This window comes from Tachyglossus aculeatus, chromosome 22, assembly GCF_015852505.1.
Source record: "Tachyglossus aculeatus isolate mTacAcu1 chromosome 22, mTacAcu1.pri, whole genome shotgun sequence".
In the NCBI taxonomy this organism is placed as follows: Eukaryota; Metazoa; Chordata; class Mammalia; order Monotremata; family Tachyglossidae; genus Tachyglossus; species Tachyglossus aculeatus.
In genome coordinates this window covers 48,875,867-48,893,011 of record NC_052087.1, presented here as the reverse complement: position 1 = coordinate 48,893,011, position 17,145 = coordinate 48,875,867, and the positions used below count along the sequence as shown (strand labels likewise).

At 54.8% G+C, this 17,145-nt stretch overlaps 1 protein-coding gene across 1 annotated transcript in view; it reads right to left on the bottom strand.

Moving 5' to 3' along the window:
* Window positions 1–17,145, bottom strand: part of VPS51 (VPS51 subunit of GARP complex) — a 28,798-nt gene that overhangs the window by 2,437 nt on the left and 9,216 nt on the right. The window contains 11 exon segments of the mRNA XM_038765357.1: window positions 1,712–1,799; window positions 2,031–2,152; window positions 4,260–4,478; window positions 8,162–8,377; window positions 8,461–9,054; window positions 9,056–9,182; window positions 10,373–10,592; window positions 10,690–10,836; window positions 13,575–13,704; window positions 16,338–16,502; window positions 16,551–16,760. Of these exon segments, the coding sequence (XP_038621285.1) occupies window positions 1,712–1,799; window positions 2,031–2,152; window positions 4,260–4,478; window positions 8,162–8,377; window positions 8,461–9,054; window positions 9,056–9,182; window positions 10,373–10,592; window positions 10,690–10,836; window positions 13,575–13,704; window positions 16,338–16,502; window positions 16,551–16,760 (2,238 nt within the window).

Sequence of the window (17,145 nt, the reverse complement as noted above, 5' to 3'; positions counted from 1 at the left end):
GGAGGATACAAGGTGATCGGGGTTGTCCCACGGGGGGCTCACAGTCTTCACCCCCGTTTTACAGACGAGGGAACTGAGGCACAAAGAAGTGAAGTGGCTTGCCCAAAGTCACACAACTTTGGGCACACACACCCACCTAACCCAAACACTGCTTCCCCTCCCAAGCGCTCAGAGCAGTGCTCTGCACATGGAAAGAGCGCGGGCTCTGGAGTCAGAGGTCATGGGTTCAAATCTCGGCTCCGCCAATTGTCAGCTGTGTGACTTCGGGCAAGTCACTTCACTTCTCTGCGCCTCAGTTCCCTCATCTGGAAAGCAGGGTTTAAGACTGTGAGCCCCCCGTGGGACATCCTGATCACGTTGAATGTAACCTCCCCAGCGCTTAGAACAGTGCTTTGCACATAGTAAGTGCTTAATAAATGCCATCATCATCATCAGGAAGCGCTCAATAAACACCAGTGATCACGACGACGGGAATGCTACTGATGGATGAATTGTAAAAGGAAGGGGAAGAAGGGATTGGAAGATGGTGGAGGGATGAAATTTTGACACCCGTCTACATGTTTGGTTTTGTCGTCCGTCTCCCCCTTCTAGACTGTGATCCCGCTGTTGGGTAGGGACCGTCTCTAGATGTTGCCGACTTGGACTTCCCAAGCGCTTAGTCCAGTGCTCTGCACACAGTGAGCGCTCAATACAACTGATTGATTGATTGGTTGTACTTTTAAGTGCTTAGTCCAGTGCTCTGCACACAGTAAGTGCTCAATAAATACGACTGAATGAATGAATAACAGGGGCGGATTGGGCCCCGGGGGTCACCATTTCCTGATGGACCTAAGGAGGTATAAGAGGGAAGCGGTGCTGGACAGGACGGCAGGGGTAGAGGAGTGTTGTATAAATTTATTAATCTATTTTATTTGTGCATATTTATTCTATTTATTTTATTTTGCTAATATGTTTTGTTGTCTGTCTCCCCCTTCTAGACTGTGAGCCCCCTGTTGGGTAGGGACCGTCTCTAGATGTTGCCAACTTGTACTTCCCAAGCGCTTAGTCCAGTGCTCTGCACACAGTATGCGCTCAATAAATACGATTGAATGAACGAATAATAGGAGCAGATTGGGCCCCGGGGTCACCATTTCCTGACGGACCTAAGGAGGTGTCAGAGGGAAGCGGTGCTGGACTGGACGGCGGGGGTAGAGGAGTGTTGTATGAATTTATTACTCTATTTTATTTGCGCAAATTTATTCTACTTATTTCATTTTGTTAATATGTTTTGTTTTGTTATCTGTCTCCCCCTTCTAGACTGTGAGCCCGCAGTTGGGTACGGACAGAGAAGCAGCGTGGCTCAGTGGAAAGAGCCCGGGCTTTGGAGTCAGAGGTCATGGGTTCTAATCCCGGCTCCGCCACATGTCTGCTGTGTGACCTTGGGCAAGTCACTTAACTTCTCTGAGCCTCAGTTACCTCATCTGTAAAATGGGGATCAAAACTGTGAACCCCACATGGGGCAACCTGGTCACTTTGTATCCCCCCCAGCGCTTACAACAGTGCTTTGCACATAGTAAGCGCTTAACAAATGCCAACACCATTATTATTCCCAAGCGCTTAGTCCAGCGCTCTGCCCGCGGTAAGCGCTCAACAAATACGACGGAATGAGGAATGAGCGAGAGAAGCAGGACCCCCAGGGCGTGGAGGGGGCACCCCCAGCCCCAACTCTGACCTTGTTGAACTCCACGGGGCTGAAGACGTCGATGCGCTCGGAGAAAAGCTTCTGGATGTTGCTCAGGAGGTTGGTGTCCATTGGGGCGCTGGAGGAGGGGGGAAAGGGGCGGGGGGGGGGGGTCAACCAACGGTGTCTAGTACAGTGCTCTGCACACAGTAAGCGCTCAGTAAATACGGTTGATGATGATGATGTCTACTGAGCGCTTACTGCGCGCAGAGCGCTGGGGTAAGCGCTCGGGAGAGTACCCGGCCCACCAGGAGCTGACGGTGGTCGCCCCCAGCCCCCCGGAGCCCCCCCCACCCCCCGGCCCTCCCACCTGGGGGTGTAGCTAGGGGCGTAGCGGCCCTGCTGCCGGGAGCTGCTGTAGACGGAGAAGGTCCTCTTGCTGGAGTCGCTGCTCTGGGCCTTCCGCACGCCCTCCTCGTACAGGAGGCCCACCTGACCGGGAGGAAGGAGACCGGCTCAGAAGCCGCGTGGCTCCGTGGGGAGAGCCCCGGCTTTGGAGCCGGAGGGCACGGGCTCAATTCCCAGCTCTGCGACTCCGGGCACGTTGCTTCGCTTCTCTGCGCCTCAGTTCCCTCATCTGGAAAATGGGGATTAAGACCGGGAGCCCCCCGTGGGGACATCCTGATCGCCTTGTGATCGCCCCTTCTAGACTGGGAGCCCGCTGTTGGGTAGGGACCGTCTCTAGATGTTGCCAACTTGTACTTCCCGAGCGCTCAGTACAGTGCTCTGCACACAGTGAGTGCTCGATAAATACGATTGACTGATTGACTGTAACCTCCCCAGTGCTTAGAACAGTGCTTTGCACACAGTAAGCGCTTAATAAATGCCATTATTATCTTCTAGACTGTGAGCCCACTGTTGGGTAGGGACTGTCTCTAGATGTTGCCAACTTGGACTTCCCAAGCGCTCAGTACAGTGCTCTGCACACAGTAAGCGCTCAATACGATTGATTGATTGTAACCTCCCCAGCGCTTAGAACAGTGCTTTGCACATAGTAAGCGCTTAATAAATGCCATTATCATCTTCTAGACTGTGAGCCCACTGTTGGGTAGGGACTGTCTCTAGATGTTGCCAACTTGTACTTCCCAAGCACTCAGTACAGTGCTCTGCACACAGTGAGTGCTCAATAAATACGATTGATTGATTGTAACCTCCCCAGCGCTTACCAGTGCTCTGCACACAGTAAGCGCTCAATAAATATGATTGACTGATTGATTGATTGTAACCTCCCCAGCACTTAGAACAGTGCTTTGCACATAGTAAGCGCTTAATAAATTCCATTATTATCTTCTAGACTGTGAGCCCACTGTTGGGTAGGGACTGTCTCTAAATGTTGCCAACTTGTACTTCCCAAGCACTCAGTACAGTGCTCTGCACACAGTAAGCGCTTGATAAATATGATTGATATTGATTGATTGTAACCTCCCCAGCACTTAGAACAGTGCTTTGCACATAGTAAGCACTTAATAAATTCCATTATCATCTTCTAGACTGTGAGCCCACTGTTGGGTAGGGACTGTCTCTAGATGTTGCCAACTTGGACTTCCCAAGCACTCAGTACAGTGCTCTGCACACAGTAAACGCTCAATACGATTGATTGATTGTAACCTCCCCAGCGCTTAGAACAGTGCTTTGCACATAGTAAGCGCTTAATAAATGCCATTATTATCTTCTAGACTGTGAGCCCACTGTTGGGTAGGGACCGTCTCTATATGATGCCAACTTGTACTTCCCAAGCGCTTAGTCCAGTGCTCTGCACACAGTGAGTGCTCAATAAATACGACTGATTGATTGATTGTAACCTCCCCAGCGCTTAGAAACAGTGCTTTGCACATAGTAAGCGCTTAATAAATTCCATTATTATCTTCTAGACTGTGAGCCCACTGTTGGGCAGGGACCGTCTCTAGATGTTGCCAACTTGTACTTCCCAAGTGCTTAGTCCAGTGCTCTGCACACAGTGAGTGCTCAATAAATACAACTGACTGATTGACTGTAACCTCCCCAGCGCTTAGAAACAGTGCTTTGCACATAGTAAGCGCTTAATAAATTCCATTATTATCTTCTAGACTGTGAGCCCACTGTTGGGCAGGGACCGTCTCTAGATGTTGCCAACTTGTACTTCCCAAGTGCTTAGTCCAGTGCTCTGCCCACAGTGAGTGCTCAATAAATACGACTGATTGATTGATTGTAACCTCCCCAGCGCTTACCAGTGCTCTGCACACAGTAAGCGCTCAATAAATATGATTGATTGATTGATTGTAACCTCCCCAGCGCTTAGAACAGCGCTTTGCACATAGTAAGCGCTTAATAAATTCCATTATTATCTTCTAGACTGTGAGCCCACTGTTGGGTAGGGACTGTCTCTTTATGATGCCAACTTGTACTTCCCAAGCGCTTAGTCCAGTGCTCGGCACACAGTAAGTGCTCAATAAATACGACTGAATGAATGAATGAATGAACGAATCAATCAATCAATGAGGCACGTGGGAGGCCGGGGGGCGTCCGGGGGTGGGAGGGAGGGGAGGGCCGGGTTCCGGACCTGCACGTCGATGGCGGTGGTGTCCTCGACGACGCGCTTCATGACGGCGCGCACGTTGCGGGGCTCGAGGGTGGTGAGCCAGTCGCGGGTCTCCACGCTCTTGCGCAGCATCTGGGAGACGACCAGCCCCTGCACCTTGACGTAGTGGGTCAGCAGCCTCCGCGCCGTCTCCCGCGCCTCCGCGCACAGCGTGCTCACCGGCGTCACCGGGCGGTGGTCCTGAGGGAGGATGGACCCCCCCGGGGGGGTGGGGACACACGGTCAGGCCCACCCCCAGCCTCGCTCCTCCCCAATAATAATAATAATGACGGTATTTGTTAAGCGCTTACTATGTGCCTGGCACTGTTCTCAGCGCTGGGGAGGTTACAAGGCGATCAGGTTGTCCCACGGGGGGCTCACAGTCTTCATCCCCATTTTCCAGATGAGGGAACTGAGGCCCAGAGAACTAATTTGCCCAAAGTCACCCAGCTGACGTGGCGGAGCCGGGATTTGAACCCGTGACCTCTGACTCCAAAGCCCGGGCTCTTTCCGCTGAGCCCCGCTGCTTCTCTGGCAGCGCTTACTATGTGCAAAGCACTGTTCTCAGCGCTGGGGAGGTGACAAGGTGATCGGGTTGTCCCACGGGGGGCTCACCGTTTTCATTCCCATTTTCCAGATGAGGTCACTGAGGCCCAGAGAAGTGACTTGCCCAAAGTCACCCAGCTGACAGTTGGCGGAGCCGGGATTTGAACCCGTGACCTCTGACTCCAAAGTCCGGGCTCTTTCCGCTGAGCCACGCTGCTTCTCTAGCAGCACTTACTATGTGCACAGCACTGTTCTAAGTGCTGGGGAGGTGACAAGGTGATCGGGTTGTCCCACGGCGGGCTCACCGTTTTCACCCCCATTTTCCAGATGAGGTCACTGAGGCCCAGAGAACTGACTTGCCCAAAGTCACCCAGCTGACAAGTGGCGGAGCCAGGATTTGAACCCGTGACCTGACTCCAAAGCCCGGGCTCTTTCCACTGAGCCACACTGCTTCTCTAGCAGCGCTTACTATAACAATAATAACGATGGCATTTATTAAGCGCTTACTATGTGCAAAGCACTGTTCTCAGCGCTGAGGAGGTTACAAGGTGATCAGGTTGTCCCACTGGGGGCTCATGGTTTTCATCCCCTTTTGCCAGATGAGGTCACTGAGGCCCAGAGAAGTGAAGTGACTTGCCCGAAGTCACGCAGCTGACAGGTGGCGGAGCCGGGATTTGAACCCGTGACCTCTGACTCCAAAGCCCGGGCTCTTTCCACTGAGCCGCGCTGCTTCTCTAGCAGCCCCAATCCGCAGGTCACGGGGCCGCCCTTCACCCGTTTTCTAAAAGACGTCACCCTGCGCATCTCTCCCTCGCCCCACATCTCCCCCGCCACCCGATCCTCCCGGTCCTCTCGGCGTCCAGCAGAAGCTCCCGCCCGGCGACTTTTAACGCGCTCTCCCACTTTCATTCAATCGTATTTATTGAGCACTTACCGTGTGCAGAGCACTGGACTAAGCGCTTGGGAAGTCCAAGTTGGCAACATATACAGACGGTCCCTACCCAACAGCGGGCTCGCTCTTGCTCACACTTGCCCTTCCTCCGGCCGCGGATACCCTCCTCTTCTCAAACCCATCAGGCCGCAGCTCTCCCCTCCGAAGCCTTTTTGGAAGCCCGCCACCTCCTCCGGGAGGCCTTCCCTGATGAGCTTTCCCGCCTCCAAAGTCACTCTCTCCCATCTACCCCCTCCGCCCTTCTGCACAAGCAGCCGTCTACGCGCTCGTGGCTCCGGGGAAAGAGCCCGGGGGTGGGAGTCGGAGGCCGTGGGTTCTAATCCCGGCTCCGCCGCTTGTGGGACTTTGGGTGAGTCACTTATCCTCCCCAGCGCTTCGAACAGTGCTTTGCGCGTAGTAAGCGCTTAATAGATGCCATCGTTATTATTGTTATATTCTCTGTACCTCAGTGACCTCATCTGGAAAATGGGGATGAAGACTGAGAGCCCCACGTGGGACAACCTGATCACTTTGTATCTCCCCCAGCGCTTAGAACTGTGCTTTGCACATAGTAAGCACTTAATAGATGCCATCGTTATTATTGTTATATTCTCTGTACCTCAGTGACCTCATCTGGAAAATGGGGATGAAGACTGAGAGCCCCACGTGGGACAACCTGATCACTTTGTATCTCCCCCAGCGCTTAGAACTGTGCTTTGCACATAGTAAGCACTTAATAGATGCCATCGTTATTATTGTTATATTCTCTGTACCTCAGTGACCTCATCTGGAAAATGGGTATGAAGACCGTGAGCCCCAAATGGAACAACCGGATTACTTTGTATTTTCCCCAGCGCTTCCAACAGTGCTTTGCGCATAGTAAGCTCTTAATAGATGCCATCATTATTATTACTATTGTTATATTCTCTGTACCTCAGTGACCTCATCTGGAAAATGGGGATGAAGACTGTGACCCCCACGTGGGACAACCTGATCACCTTGTATCTCCCCCAGCGCTTAGAACAGTGCTTGGCACAAAGTAAGCGCTTAATAGATGCCATCATTATTATTGTTATATTCTCTGTACCTCAGTGACCTCATCTGGAAAATGGGGATGAAGACCGTGAGCCCCAAATGGAACAACCGGATTACTTTGTATTTTCCCCAGCGCTTAGAACAGTGCTTTGCACATAGTAAGCGCTTAATAGATGCCATCATTATTATGATTATTGTTATATTCTCTGTACCTCAGTGACCTCATTTGGAAAATGGGGATGAAGACAGTGAGCCCCACATGGGACAACCTGATCACTCTGTATCTCCCCAGCGCTTAGAACAGAGCTTTGCGCACAGTAAGCACTTAACAGATGCCATCATTACTGTTGTTATTACTATATTCTCTGTATGTCAGTGACCTCATCTGGAAAATGGGGATGAAGACTGTGAGCCCCCCGTGGGACAACCTGATCACTCTGTACCTCCCCCAGCGCTTAGAACAGTGCTTTGCGCATAGAAAGCACTTAACAGATGCCATCATTATTATTATATTCTCTGTATGTCAGTGACCTCATCTGGAAAATGGGGATGAAGACTGTGAGCCCCGCGTGGGACAACCTGATCACTCTGTATCTCCCCCAGCGCTTAGAACAGTGCTTTGCGCACAGTAAGCGCTTAATAGATGCCATCATTATTATTACTATTGTTATACTCTCTGTACCTCAGCGACCTCATCTGTCAAATGAGGATGAAGACTGTGAGCCCCCCGTGGGACAACCTGATCACTTTGTATCTCCCCCGGCGCTTAGAACAGTGCTTTGTGCAGAGTAAGCGCTTAACAGATGCCATTGTTGTAGTTATTACATTCTCTGTACCTCAGTGACCTCATCTGGAAAATGGGGATCAATCAATCAATCACATTTATTGAGCGCTTACTGTGTGCAGAGCACTGTACTAAGCGCTTGGGAAGTACAAGTTGGCAACATAGAGAGACGGTCCCTACCCAACAGTGGGCTCACAGTCTAAAAGATGAAGACTGCGAGCCCCACGTGGGACAACCTGATTCCGCATCTCCCCCAGCGCTTAGAACAGTGCTTGGCACATAGTGAGCGCTTAAAAAATACCAGCAGCAGCAGCAGCAGCAGCAGCAGCAGCAACCAGTCACCCTCACGTTTATCTGTCCATTCTCTTTGTCCTCCGCCCCTCGAAAGCCAGGATCATCTCTGCTACTAGCGTCCAACCCCCGCCGCCCCCAGCCCGGGCGCCGGGTTCGGGGTTCTGCGCCCCGCAGACACCCCCTAAAGCCCCACCGGCTGACCGTCCGCGACCGGTGGACCGACCGAGAGGAGCCGACGGTGACGGCCGGCGGTCCCCGGAGGGGGACCGGCCCACCGACGGACTCGGCCGCTACCTGCCCGAGGAACTGCTCGTCGGTGAGGGTGAGGATGTAGGAGATGGTGGAGGTTTCGTAGTCCAGGCAGAGGCGGGAGAGCAGGAGGAGCAGGGCCGGCGGGGTGGCGGCCCCCTTCTCCCCGGGGCTGTCGCAGAAGCCCCGGGCCGTCTGGCAGACGCAGCGGATGAAGCCCACGACGAGGCCCTCGCGGACCCCCTGGCTGCAGAACTCCCCCTGAAAGCGCGGCGGGGCCCGTCAGCGGCGGGGGGCCGGGATAGGGAGCCCGCCCGCTCCGTCCGTCCGTCCCCCCGCCTCACCCGGAAGTAGGCCTGGTTGGAAAAGGACACCTCCTTGGCGGTGAACAGGTGGACGGCGGCCAGCGCCGCCTTGACGTGGGCCAGCACGGCCCCGGCCACGGAGGCCAGCAGCTCGCCCAGGCCGGGCCCCTCCTTGGCCCCGAGGCGCGGGGCCGCCAGGCTCTGCCGCACGTCCGTCAGGCAGCCCAGGAAGGCGGCGCGCAGGCCCCGCAGGTGGAGGGCCAGCCGGGCGCGGGCCGCCCGCTCCACGATGGCGGCGGCCCCCGGGGCCAGGCCCGCCGCGGGCAGGGCGGCGGCGGGGGCCCGCAGGCGGCGGTGGAAGCGGTCCAGCGCCCGCACCAGCAGGGAGGAGGTGTCCCCGCCGCCCTGCTCCCGCTCCAGCCGCCGCTCCACCAGCTCCAGGTAGCGGCCGCCCAGCTCCCGGGCGAAGGCCGCCAGCTTCTCGTCGCCCTCCGGCCCCCGGCCGCCGAACAGGGCCCGGTAGGAGGCCAGCACCTGGCACAGGCCGCCCACGAAGCCGGCGCCGGCCCGGTCGGTGAACTCCAGCACGTCGGGGGCCGGCGGGGAGGGGCCCAGCTGGGCCTCCAGCCCCCCCGAGCTCGGCCTCCAGGCGGCCGCGGGCGTGGGCCAGGAACTCGGCGGCCAGCTCGCCGGCCGGCTCGCCCAGCGCCAGCAGGAGCTCCACGCACTCGCCCAGCTCCGGGGCCCCGGCCTCGCCGTCCCTGCGACCGACAGGGATCCGCGCGTCGGCCGGGGACCCCGGAAAAACGCCGGGAGAAGGTGGGGCCGGGGGTGGGGGGGCCCCCCCCCCCCCCCCGGGCGCGCTCCGAGCCACGCGACGGGAGGCCGCCTGGGTGGGGGCCGCCGGGAGGAGCAGACCCGAGGATCTGGGTTCTAGTCCCGCCTTTGCCACTCGCCTACCGTGCACTTGGACGAGTCGTTTCGCTTCCCCCCCTCTGCATTCGTTCATTCGATCGTACTTATTGAGCACTTACTGCGCAATGGAGGTTAAGCCTGGAAGCCCCAACCAGGTACTTGTCCTTCCCGAGCGCTTAGTCCAGTGCTCCGTACACGGTAAGCGCTCAATAAACACGAACGAATGAATGCTACACAGGCCTAGTAGAGAAGCAGCCTAGCATGTAGAGCCCGGGCCCAGCCGGGATTTGAACCCACGTCCTTCTGACTCCGAAGCCCGGGCTCTTTCCGCTGAGCCACGCCGCTTCTCGAGGAAGCAGAAGCTAGGAAGGACCTCCCGCCCGCCCCGAGGGATGGGCCCGGGACCCCCGACTCTCCCGCAGGAGGCAGGGGTGAAGTGAGTTGCCCAAAGTCACCCAGCTGACGAGTGGCGGAGCCCGGATTCGAACCCACGACCTCCGACTCCCAAGCCCGGGCTCTTTCCGCTGAGCCACGCCGCTTCCCGAAGAAGCAGAAGCTAGGAAGGACCTCCCGCCCGCCCCGAGGGATGGACCCCCGACTCTCCCGTGGGCGGCAGGGGTGAAGTGAGTTGCCCAAAGTCACCCAGCTGACGAGTGGCGGAGCCCGGATTCGAACCCACGACCTCCGACTCCCAAGCCCGGGCTCTTTCCGCTGAGCCACGCCGCTTCCCGAAGAAGCAGAAGCTAGGAAGGACCTCCCGCCCGCCCCGAGGGATGGACCCCCGACTCTCCCGTGGGCGGCAGGGGTGAAGTGAGTTGCCCAAAGTCACCCAGCTGACGAGTGGCGGAGCCCGGATTCGAACCCACGACCTTCTGACTCCCAAGCCCGGGCTCTTTCCGCTGAGCCACGCTGCTTCCCGAGGAAGCAGAGGGTAGGAAGGACATCCCGCCCACCCGCCCGCCCCGAGGGATGGGCCCGGGACCCCCGGCTCTCCCGCGGGCGGCAGGGGACGGGGAGGGCGGGCCGCGGGCGGCACCTGAATTTCTGCCTTAGTCGCTGGGCCAGGCGGGCGGTGATGAGCTGGCAGTCGTCCTGGATGGCCCGCAGGGCCGGGAGGTGCCGGTACTGCTGGAGCACGGCCCGCGTGCGCGCCTGGTACCGCACCGCCTGCCCGTAGGCGCCCAGCTCCACGCACTGCGTGAGGCGCGACGGCAGGTCGAACAGGAACTGCAGCTTGCGCAGCACGGCGTGGACCTCTGGGACGGGAGGGATGGGGGTCAGGGGGTGCACGGGGCGGGGGTCAAGGGTCGGGCCCCCCCTTCCCGCCCGCTCCCGGCACGCCCCGGCCGCCACCTGCCAGCTTGGTGACGCGCTGGTGGCGGTCGCGCAGGGTGCCGCTGATGCGGGCGCTGAAGTCGGTGATGACCTCCATGTTGGCCGCCAGCCTGTCCATCTCGTCCTCCATCTTCCGGAAGTCGTTCTTCATTTTTCGGATCGTGTCTGCGGCGACAGGGTGGGCGGCGAGGGTGGGAGAGACCCCCCTCCGGCCCCGCGGAAGCCCCTCCGCCCGCCGGGGCACGGGGCCGGCCCCCGGCGCGGAGGGGACGCCGCCGGGGGTCCTGGACTTATACGTCGCCAAGTTGTACTTCCCAGGCGCTTAGTACAGCGCTCTGCACACGGTAAGCGCTCAATAAATACCACTGAATGAATGAACGGCTTGGGGGAGGAGGCCGCGATGGCTCGGGGAAAGGGATGGGGGTCAGGGATGCTGCGGAGCCGCGCTCCGGAGAGAGGAAGGGGAGCTCGTTGAGGGCAGGGAACGGCTCTATTGCTGCACTGTAATAATAATATTAATGGCGCTGGCGTTTGCTAAGCACTTACTATTCGTTCAATCGCATTTACTAGCACAGTGCTTTGCACATAGTAAGTGCTTAATAGATGCCATTACTATTTACCGAGCGCTTGCTGGGTCGGAGCACTGTACTAAGCGCTTGATGCCAAGCATCATCATCATCATCATGATGTGAGAAGCAGCGTGGCTCAGTGGGAAGAGCCCGGGCTTTGGAGTCAGAGGTCACGGGTTCAAATGCCGACTCCGCCAATTGCCAGCTGGGTGACTCTGGGCAAGTCACTTCACTTCTCTGGGCCTCAGTTACCTCGTTTGTAAAACAGGGAGTAAGACGGTGAGCCCCCCCGGGGGAACAACCTGATCACCTTGTAACCTCCCCAGCGCTTAGAACAGTGCTTTGCACATAGTAAGCGCTTAATAAATGCCATCATCATCATCAATCATATTTATTGAGCGCTTACTGTGCAGAGCACTGTACTAAGCACTTGGGAGGGACAAGTTGGCAACATATAGAGGCGGTCCCTACCCAACAGCGGGCTCACAGTCTAAAAGGGGGAGACAGAGAAGAAAACCAAACATACTAACAAAATATAAACAAATCGGGTTGGACCCAGCCCCTGTCCCATGCAGGGCTCACAGTCTCCAGCTCCATTTTACAGATGAGGTAACTGAGGCACAGCAAACGAGTGGCGGAGCGGGATTAGAACCCGTGCTCTATCCTCTACGCCATTCTGCGTCCCTTCCCCTTCCACACAGTCCGGCCCAATGCTCTCCTGCCTCTCCCCCGCCGACCCTCAGTGAATGACCTACGCCTCTTTCAGTCATTCAGTCGTATTTATTGAGCGCTGACTGTACTGTACTGAGCACCGTTCTAAGCGCTGGGGAGGAGACAAGGTGATCGCGTTGCCCCACTGGGGGCTCACAGTCTTCATCCCCATTTGACAGATGAGGGAACCGAGGCCCAGAAAAGTGAAGCGACTTGCCCAGAGTCTAGGCTGTGAGCCCGCTGTTGGGTAGGGACCGTCTCTATATACTTGGACTTCCCAAGCGCTTAGTCCAGTGCTCTGCACACAGTAAGCGCTCAATAAATACGACTGAATGAATGAATTGGCAGAGCCGGGATGGGAACCCACAACCTCTGACTCGCAAGCCCGGGCTCTTTCCACTGAGCCACGCTGCTTCTCTCAAGCAGCAGAGAAGCGCTCTCCCGAGCGCTTAGTACAGCGCCCTTGCACACGGTAAGCGCTTAACAGGTACGATCGAATGTGTATCTAACTTTATTTCTATTTATTCTGATGACTTGACACCTGTCCACACGTTTAGTTGTGTTGTCTGTCTCCCCCTTCTAGCCTGTGAGCCCCTAGTTGGGTTAGGACCGTCTCTATATGTTGCCGACTCATACTTCCCAAGCGCTTAGTACAGTGCTCTGCACACAGTAAGCGCTCAATAAATACGATTGAATGAATGAACGAATGAATGAATAGGCCCAGGAGAGGACGGAAAGTCCCCTGAGCTGGGCCTCTAGGCTGTAAGCTCATTGCATCTGTTCTCTTACTCGTTCATTCATATTCATTCCATCGTATTTATTGAGCGCTTGCGAAGTACAAGTTGGCAACATATAGAGACGGTCCTCTTATTCATTCATTCCTTCAATCGTATTTATTGAGCGCTTACTGTGTGCAGAGCACTGTACTAAGCGCTTGGGAAGTGCAAGTTGGCAACATATAGAGATGGTCCTCTTATTCATTCATTCATTCCTTCAATCGCATTTATTGAGCGCTTACTGTGTGCAGAGCACTGTACTAAGCGCTTGGGAAGTACAAGTTTGCAACATATAGAGATGGTCCTCTTATTCATTCTTTCCTTCAATCGTATTTATTGAGCACTTACTGTGTGCAGAGCACTGGACTAAGTGCTTGGGAAGTACAAGTAGGAAACATATAGAGACAGTCCTCTTACTCATTCATTCATTCAATCATATTTACTGAGCGCTTACTGTGTACAGAGCACTGTACTAAGCGCTTGGGAAGTCCAAGTTGGCAACATAGAGAGACGGTCCTCTTATTCATTCATTCATGCATTCAATCGTATTTATTGAGCGCTTTCTGTGTGCAGAGCACTGGACTAAGTGCTTGGGAAGGACAAGTTGGCAACATATAGAGACGGTCCTCTTATTCATTCATTCCTTCAATCATATTTATTGAGCGCTTCCTGTGTGCCGAGCACTGTACTAAGCGCTTGGGAAGTCCAAGTTGGCGACATAGACGGTCCCTACCCAACAGCGGGCTCACAGTCTAGCGGACTCTCCCCAGCGCTTAGTACAGTGTTCTGCACATGGTAAGCGCTCAAGGGGGCCCTGCCCGGGATGCCGCCCGCCCGCCCGCCGCACCTGTGGCCGAGATGAACTTGTTGTAGTTCTCGTAGACGAGGGTCTGCATGTCACTGTCCAGCGCGCGGATCTGCCGCACCATGTCGGTCTCGGCGTCCATGAGGCGGGCCAGGGGGTACTCCTTCCGCAGCTGTCGGCACAACCCGCCCGCCCACCCGCGCCCGTCAGGCACCCGTCCCTCGTTCTCGCCCGTCCCGCCATCGACCCCCGGCCCACGTCCTCCCCCGGGCCCGGAATGCCCCCAATCCCTCTGCCCATCCGCCGAGCTCGCTCTCTTCCTCCCTTCAAGGCCCTGCTGAGAGCTCACCTCCTCCAGGAGGCCTTCCCACACTCAGCCCCTTCCTTCCTCTCCCCCTCGTCCCCCTCTCCATCCCCCCCATCTTGCCTCCTTCCCTTCCCCACAGCACCTGTATATATGTATATATGTTTGTACAGATTTGTTACTCTATTTATTTATTTTACTTGCACATATCTATTCTATTTTATTAGTATGTTTGGTTCTGTTCTCTGTCTCCCCCTTCTAGACTGTGAGCCCGCTGTTGGGTAGGGACTGTCTCTAGATGTTGCCAACTTGGACTTCCCAAGCGCTCAGTCCAGTGCTCTGCACACAGTAAGTGCTCAATAAATATGATTGAATGAATGAATGTTTTGTTCTCCGTCTCCCCCTTTTAGACCGTGAGCCCACTGTTGGGTAGGGACTGTCTCTAGATGTGGCCAACTTGGACTTCCCAAGCAGTGCTTGTGCAGTGCTCTACACACAGGAAGCGCTCAATAAATACGATTGATTGATTGATATATGTATATATGTTTGTACATATTTACTACTCTATTTATTTATTTATTTTACTTGTACATATCTATTCCATTTATTTTGTTAGTATGTTTGGTTTTGTTCTCTGTCTCCCCCTTCTAGACTGTGAGCCCGTTGTGGGGTAGGGACCGTCTCTAGATGTTGCCGACCTGGACTTCCCAAGCGCTTAGTCCAGTGCTCTGCACGCAGTAAGCGCTCAATCAATACGATTGATTGATTGATTGAAGGGGGGGAATGAACACAAGGAGAGAGTCAGGGCGACGCAGAAGGGAGTGGAAGAAAAGGATAAGAGGTCTTAATCTTATTTTCTAGACTGTGAGCCCACTGTTGGGTTGGGACCGTCTCTATATGTTGCCAACTTGGACTTCCGAAGCGATTAGTCCAGTGCTCTGCACGCAGTAAGCGCTCAATCAATACGGTTGATTGATTGAAGTGACTTGCCCAAAGTCACCCAGCTGGCAATTGGCGGGGCCGGGATTCGAACCCATGACCTAGAGACCTAGCTCTCTTTCTCCCTTCAAGGCCCTACCGAGAGCTCACCTCCTCCAGGAGGCCTTCCCACACTGAGCCCCTTCCTTCCTCTCCCCCTCGCCCCCCTCTCCAATCCCCCCCGCCTTACCTCCTTCCCTTCCCCACAGCACCTGTATATATATATATTTGTACATATTTATTACTCTATTTTACTTGTACATATCTATTCTATTTATTTTATTGTGTTAGTATGTTCTCTTTTGTTGGCTGTCTCCCCCTTCTAGACTGTGAGCCCGCTGTTGGGTAGGGACCGTCTCTAGATGTTGCCAACTTGTCCTTCCCAAGCGCTTAGTACAGTGCTCTGCATACAGTAAGCGCTCAATAAATACAATTGACGATGATGATTACTCTATTTATTTTACTTGTACCTATCTATTCTATTTATTTTGTTAATATGTTTTGTTTTGTTGTCTGTCTCCCCCTTCCAGACTGTGAGCCCGCTGTTGGGTAGGGACCGTCTCCAGATGTTGCCAACTTGTGCTTCCCAAGCGCTTAGTCCAGTGCTCTGCACACAGTAAGCGCTCAATAAATACGATTGAATGAATGAATGTTTTGTTGTCAGTCTCCCCCTTCTAGACCGTGAGCCCGCTGTCGGGTAGGGACCGTCTCTAGATGTTGCCGACTTGGACTTCCCAAGCAGTGCTTAGTGCAGTGCTCTGCACACAGGAAGCGCTCAATAAATACGATTGATTGATTGATATATGTATATATGTTTGCACATATTTAGTACTCTATTTATTTTACTTGTACATATCTATTCTACTGATTTTATTTTGTTAGTATGTTTGGTTTTGTTCTCTGTCTCCCCCTTCTAGACTGTGAGCCCACTGTTGGGTAGGGACCGTCTCTATGTGTTGCCAACTTGGACTTCCCAAGCAGTGCTTAGTGCAGTGCTCTGCGCACAGGAAGCGCTCAATAAATACGATTGAACGATTGATTGATATATGTATATATGTTTGTACATATTTATTACTCTATTTATTTATTTTGCTTGTACATATCTATTCTATTTATTTTATTTTGTTAGCATGTTTGGTTTTGTTGTCTGTCTCCCCCTTCTAGACTGTGAGCCCACTGTTGGGTAGGGACCGTCTCCAGATGTTGCCAACTTGTGCTTCCCAAGCGCTTAGCCCAGTGCTCTGCACACAGTAAGCGCTCAATCAATACGATTGAATGAGTGAATGTTTTGTTCTCCGTCTCCCCCTTTTAGACCGTGAGCCCACTGTTGGGTAGGGACTGTCTCTAGATGTTGCCATCTTGTACTTCCCAAGCGCTTAGTCCAGCGCTCTGCACACAGTAAGCGCTCAATAAATACGGTTGATTGATTGATTGATTGGAGTGACTTGACCAAAGTCACCCAGCTGGCAATGGGCGGGGCCGGGATTCGAACCCAGGCCCTCTGCCCTGCTCTTCGTCCTCACCTTGTGGAGGAAGGCCTCCGGGTCGAAGTGGGCCCCGTCCAGGTCGGTGGGGTCGCGGGGGTCGCGGGGGCCTTCGCCCTCCGACAGCCCGTAGTACAGGCGGAGCATCCCGTGAGGGCGGCGGTGGCGGCGACCACTTGGACGCCCCCGCCCCTCCTCCTCCTCCTCCTCCGCCTCCGCCTCCGCCTCCTCCTCCGGGCAGCCCTCCGGAACCAACCCCGGGCCCGACGACGACGACGACGACGCCATCGCGCCCTCTGCGGGGAGGCCGCGCGTGCGCGGCGCCCCCTTCGGGAACAATAAAGTTGTTGTTGAAGAGAGGCGGAAGGGGCTCCGTCCGGGAGCAATAAAGACGTTGTTGAAGAGGGAAGGGCCACTTCCGGGAGCGATAAAGGCGTTGTTGAAGAGGGGAGGAAGGGGCTCCTTCCGGGAGCGATAAAGGTGTTGTTGAAGAGGGGAGGAAGGGGCTCCTTCCGGGAACATTCAATCAATCAATCGTGTGTGCAGAGCGCTGTACCAAGCGCTTGGGAAGTACAAGGTGGCAACATATACAATCAATCAATCGTATTTATTGAGCGCTTACTATGTGCAGAGCCCATACAACAATACAACAACAATACAACAATACAAGTTGGCAACAATAAAGGTGTTGTTGAAGAAGGGAGGAAGGGGCTCCTTCCGGGAACATTCAATCAATCAATCGTGTGTGCAGAGCGCCGTACCAAGCGCTTGGGAAGTACAAGGTGGCAACATATACAATCAATCAATCAATCGTATTTATTGAGCGCTTACTATGTGCAGAGCCCAT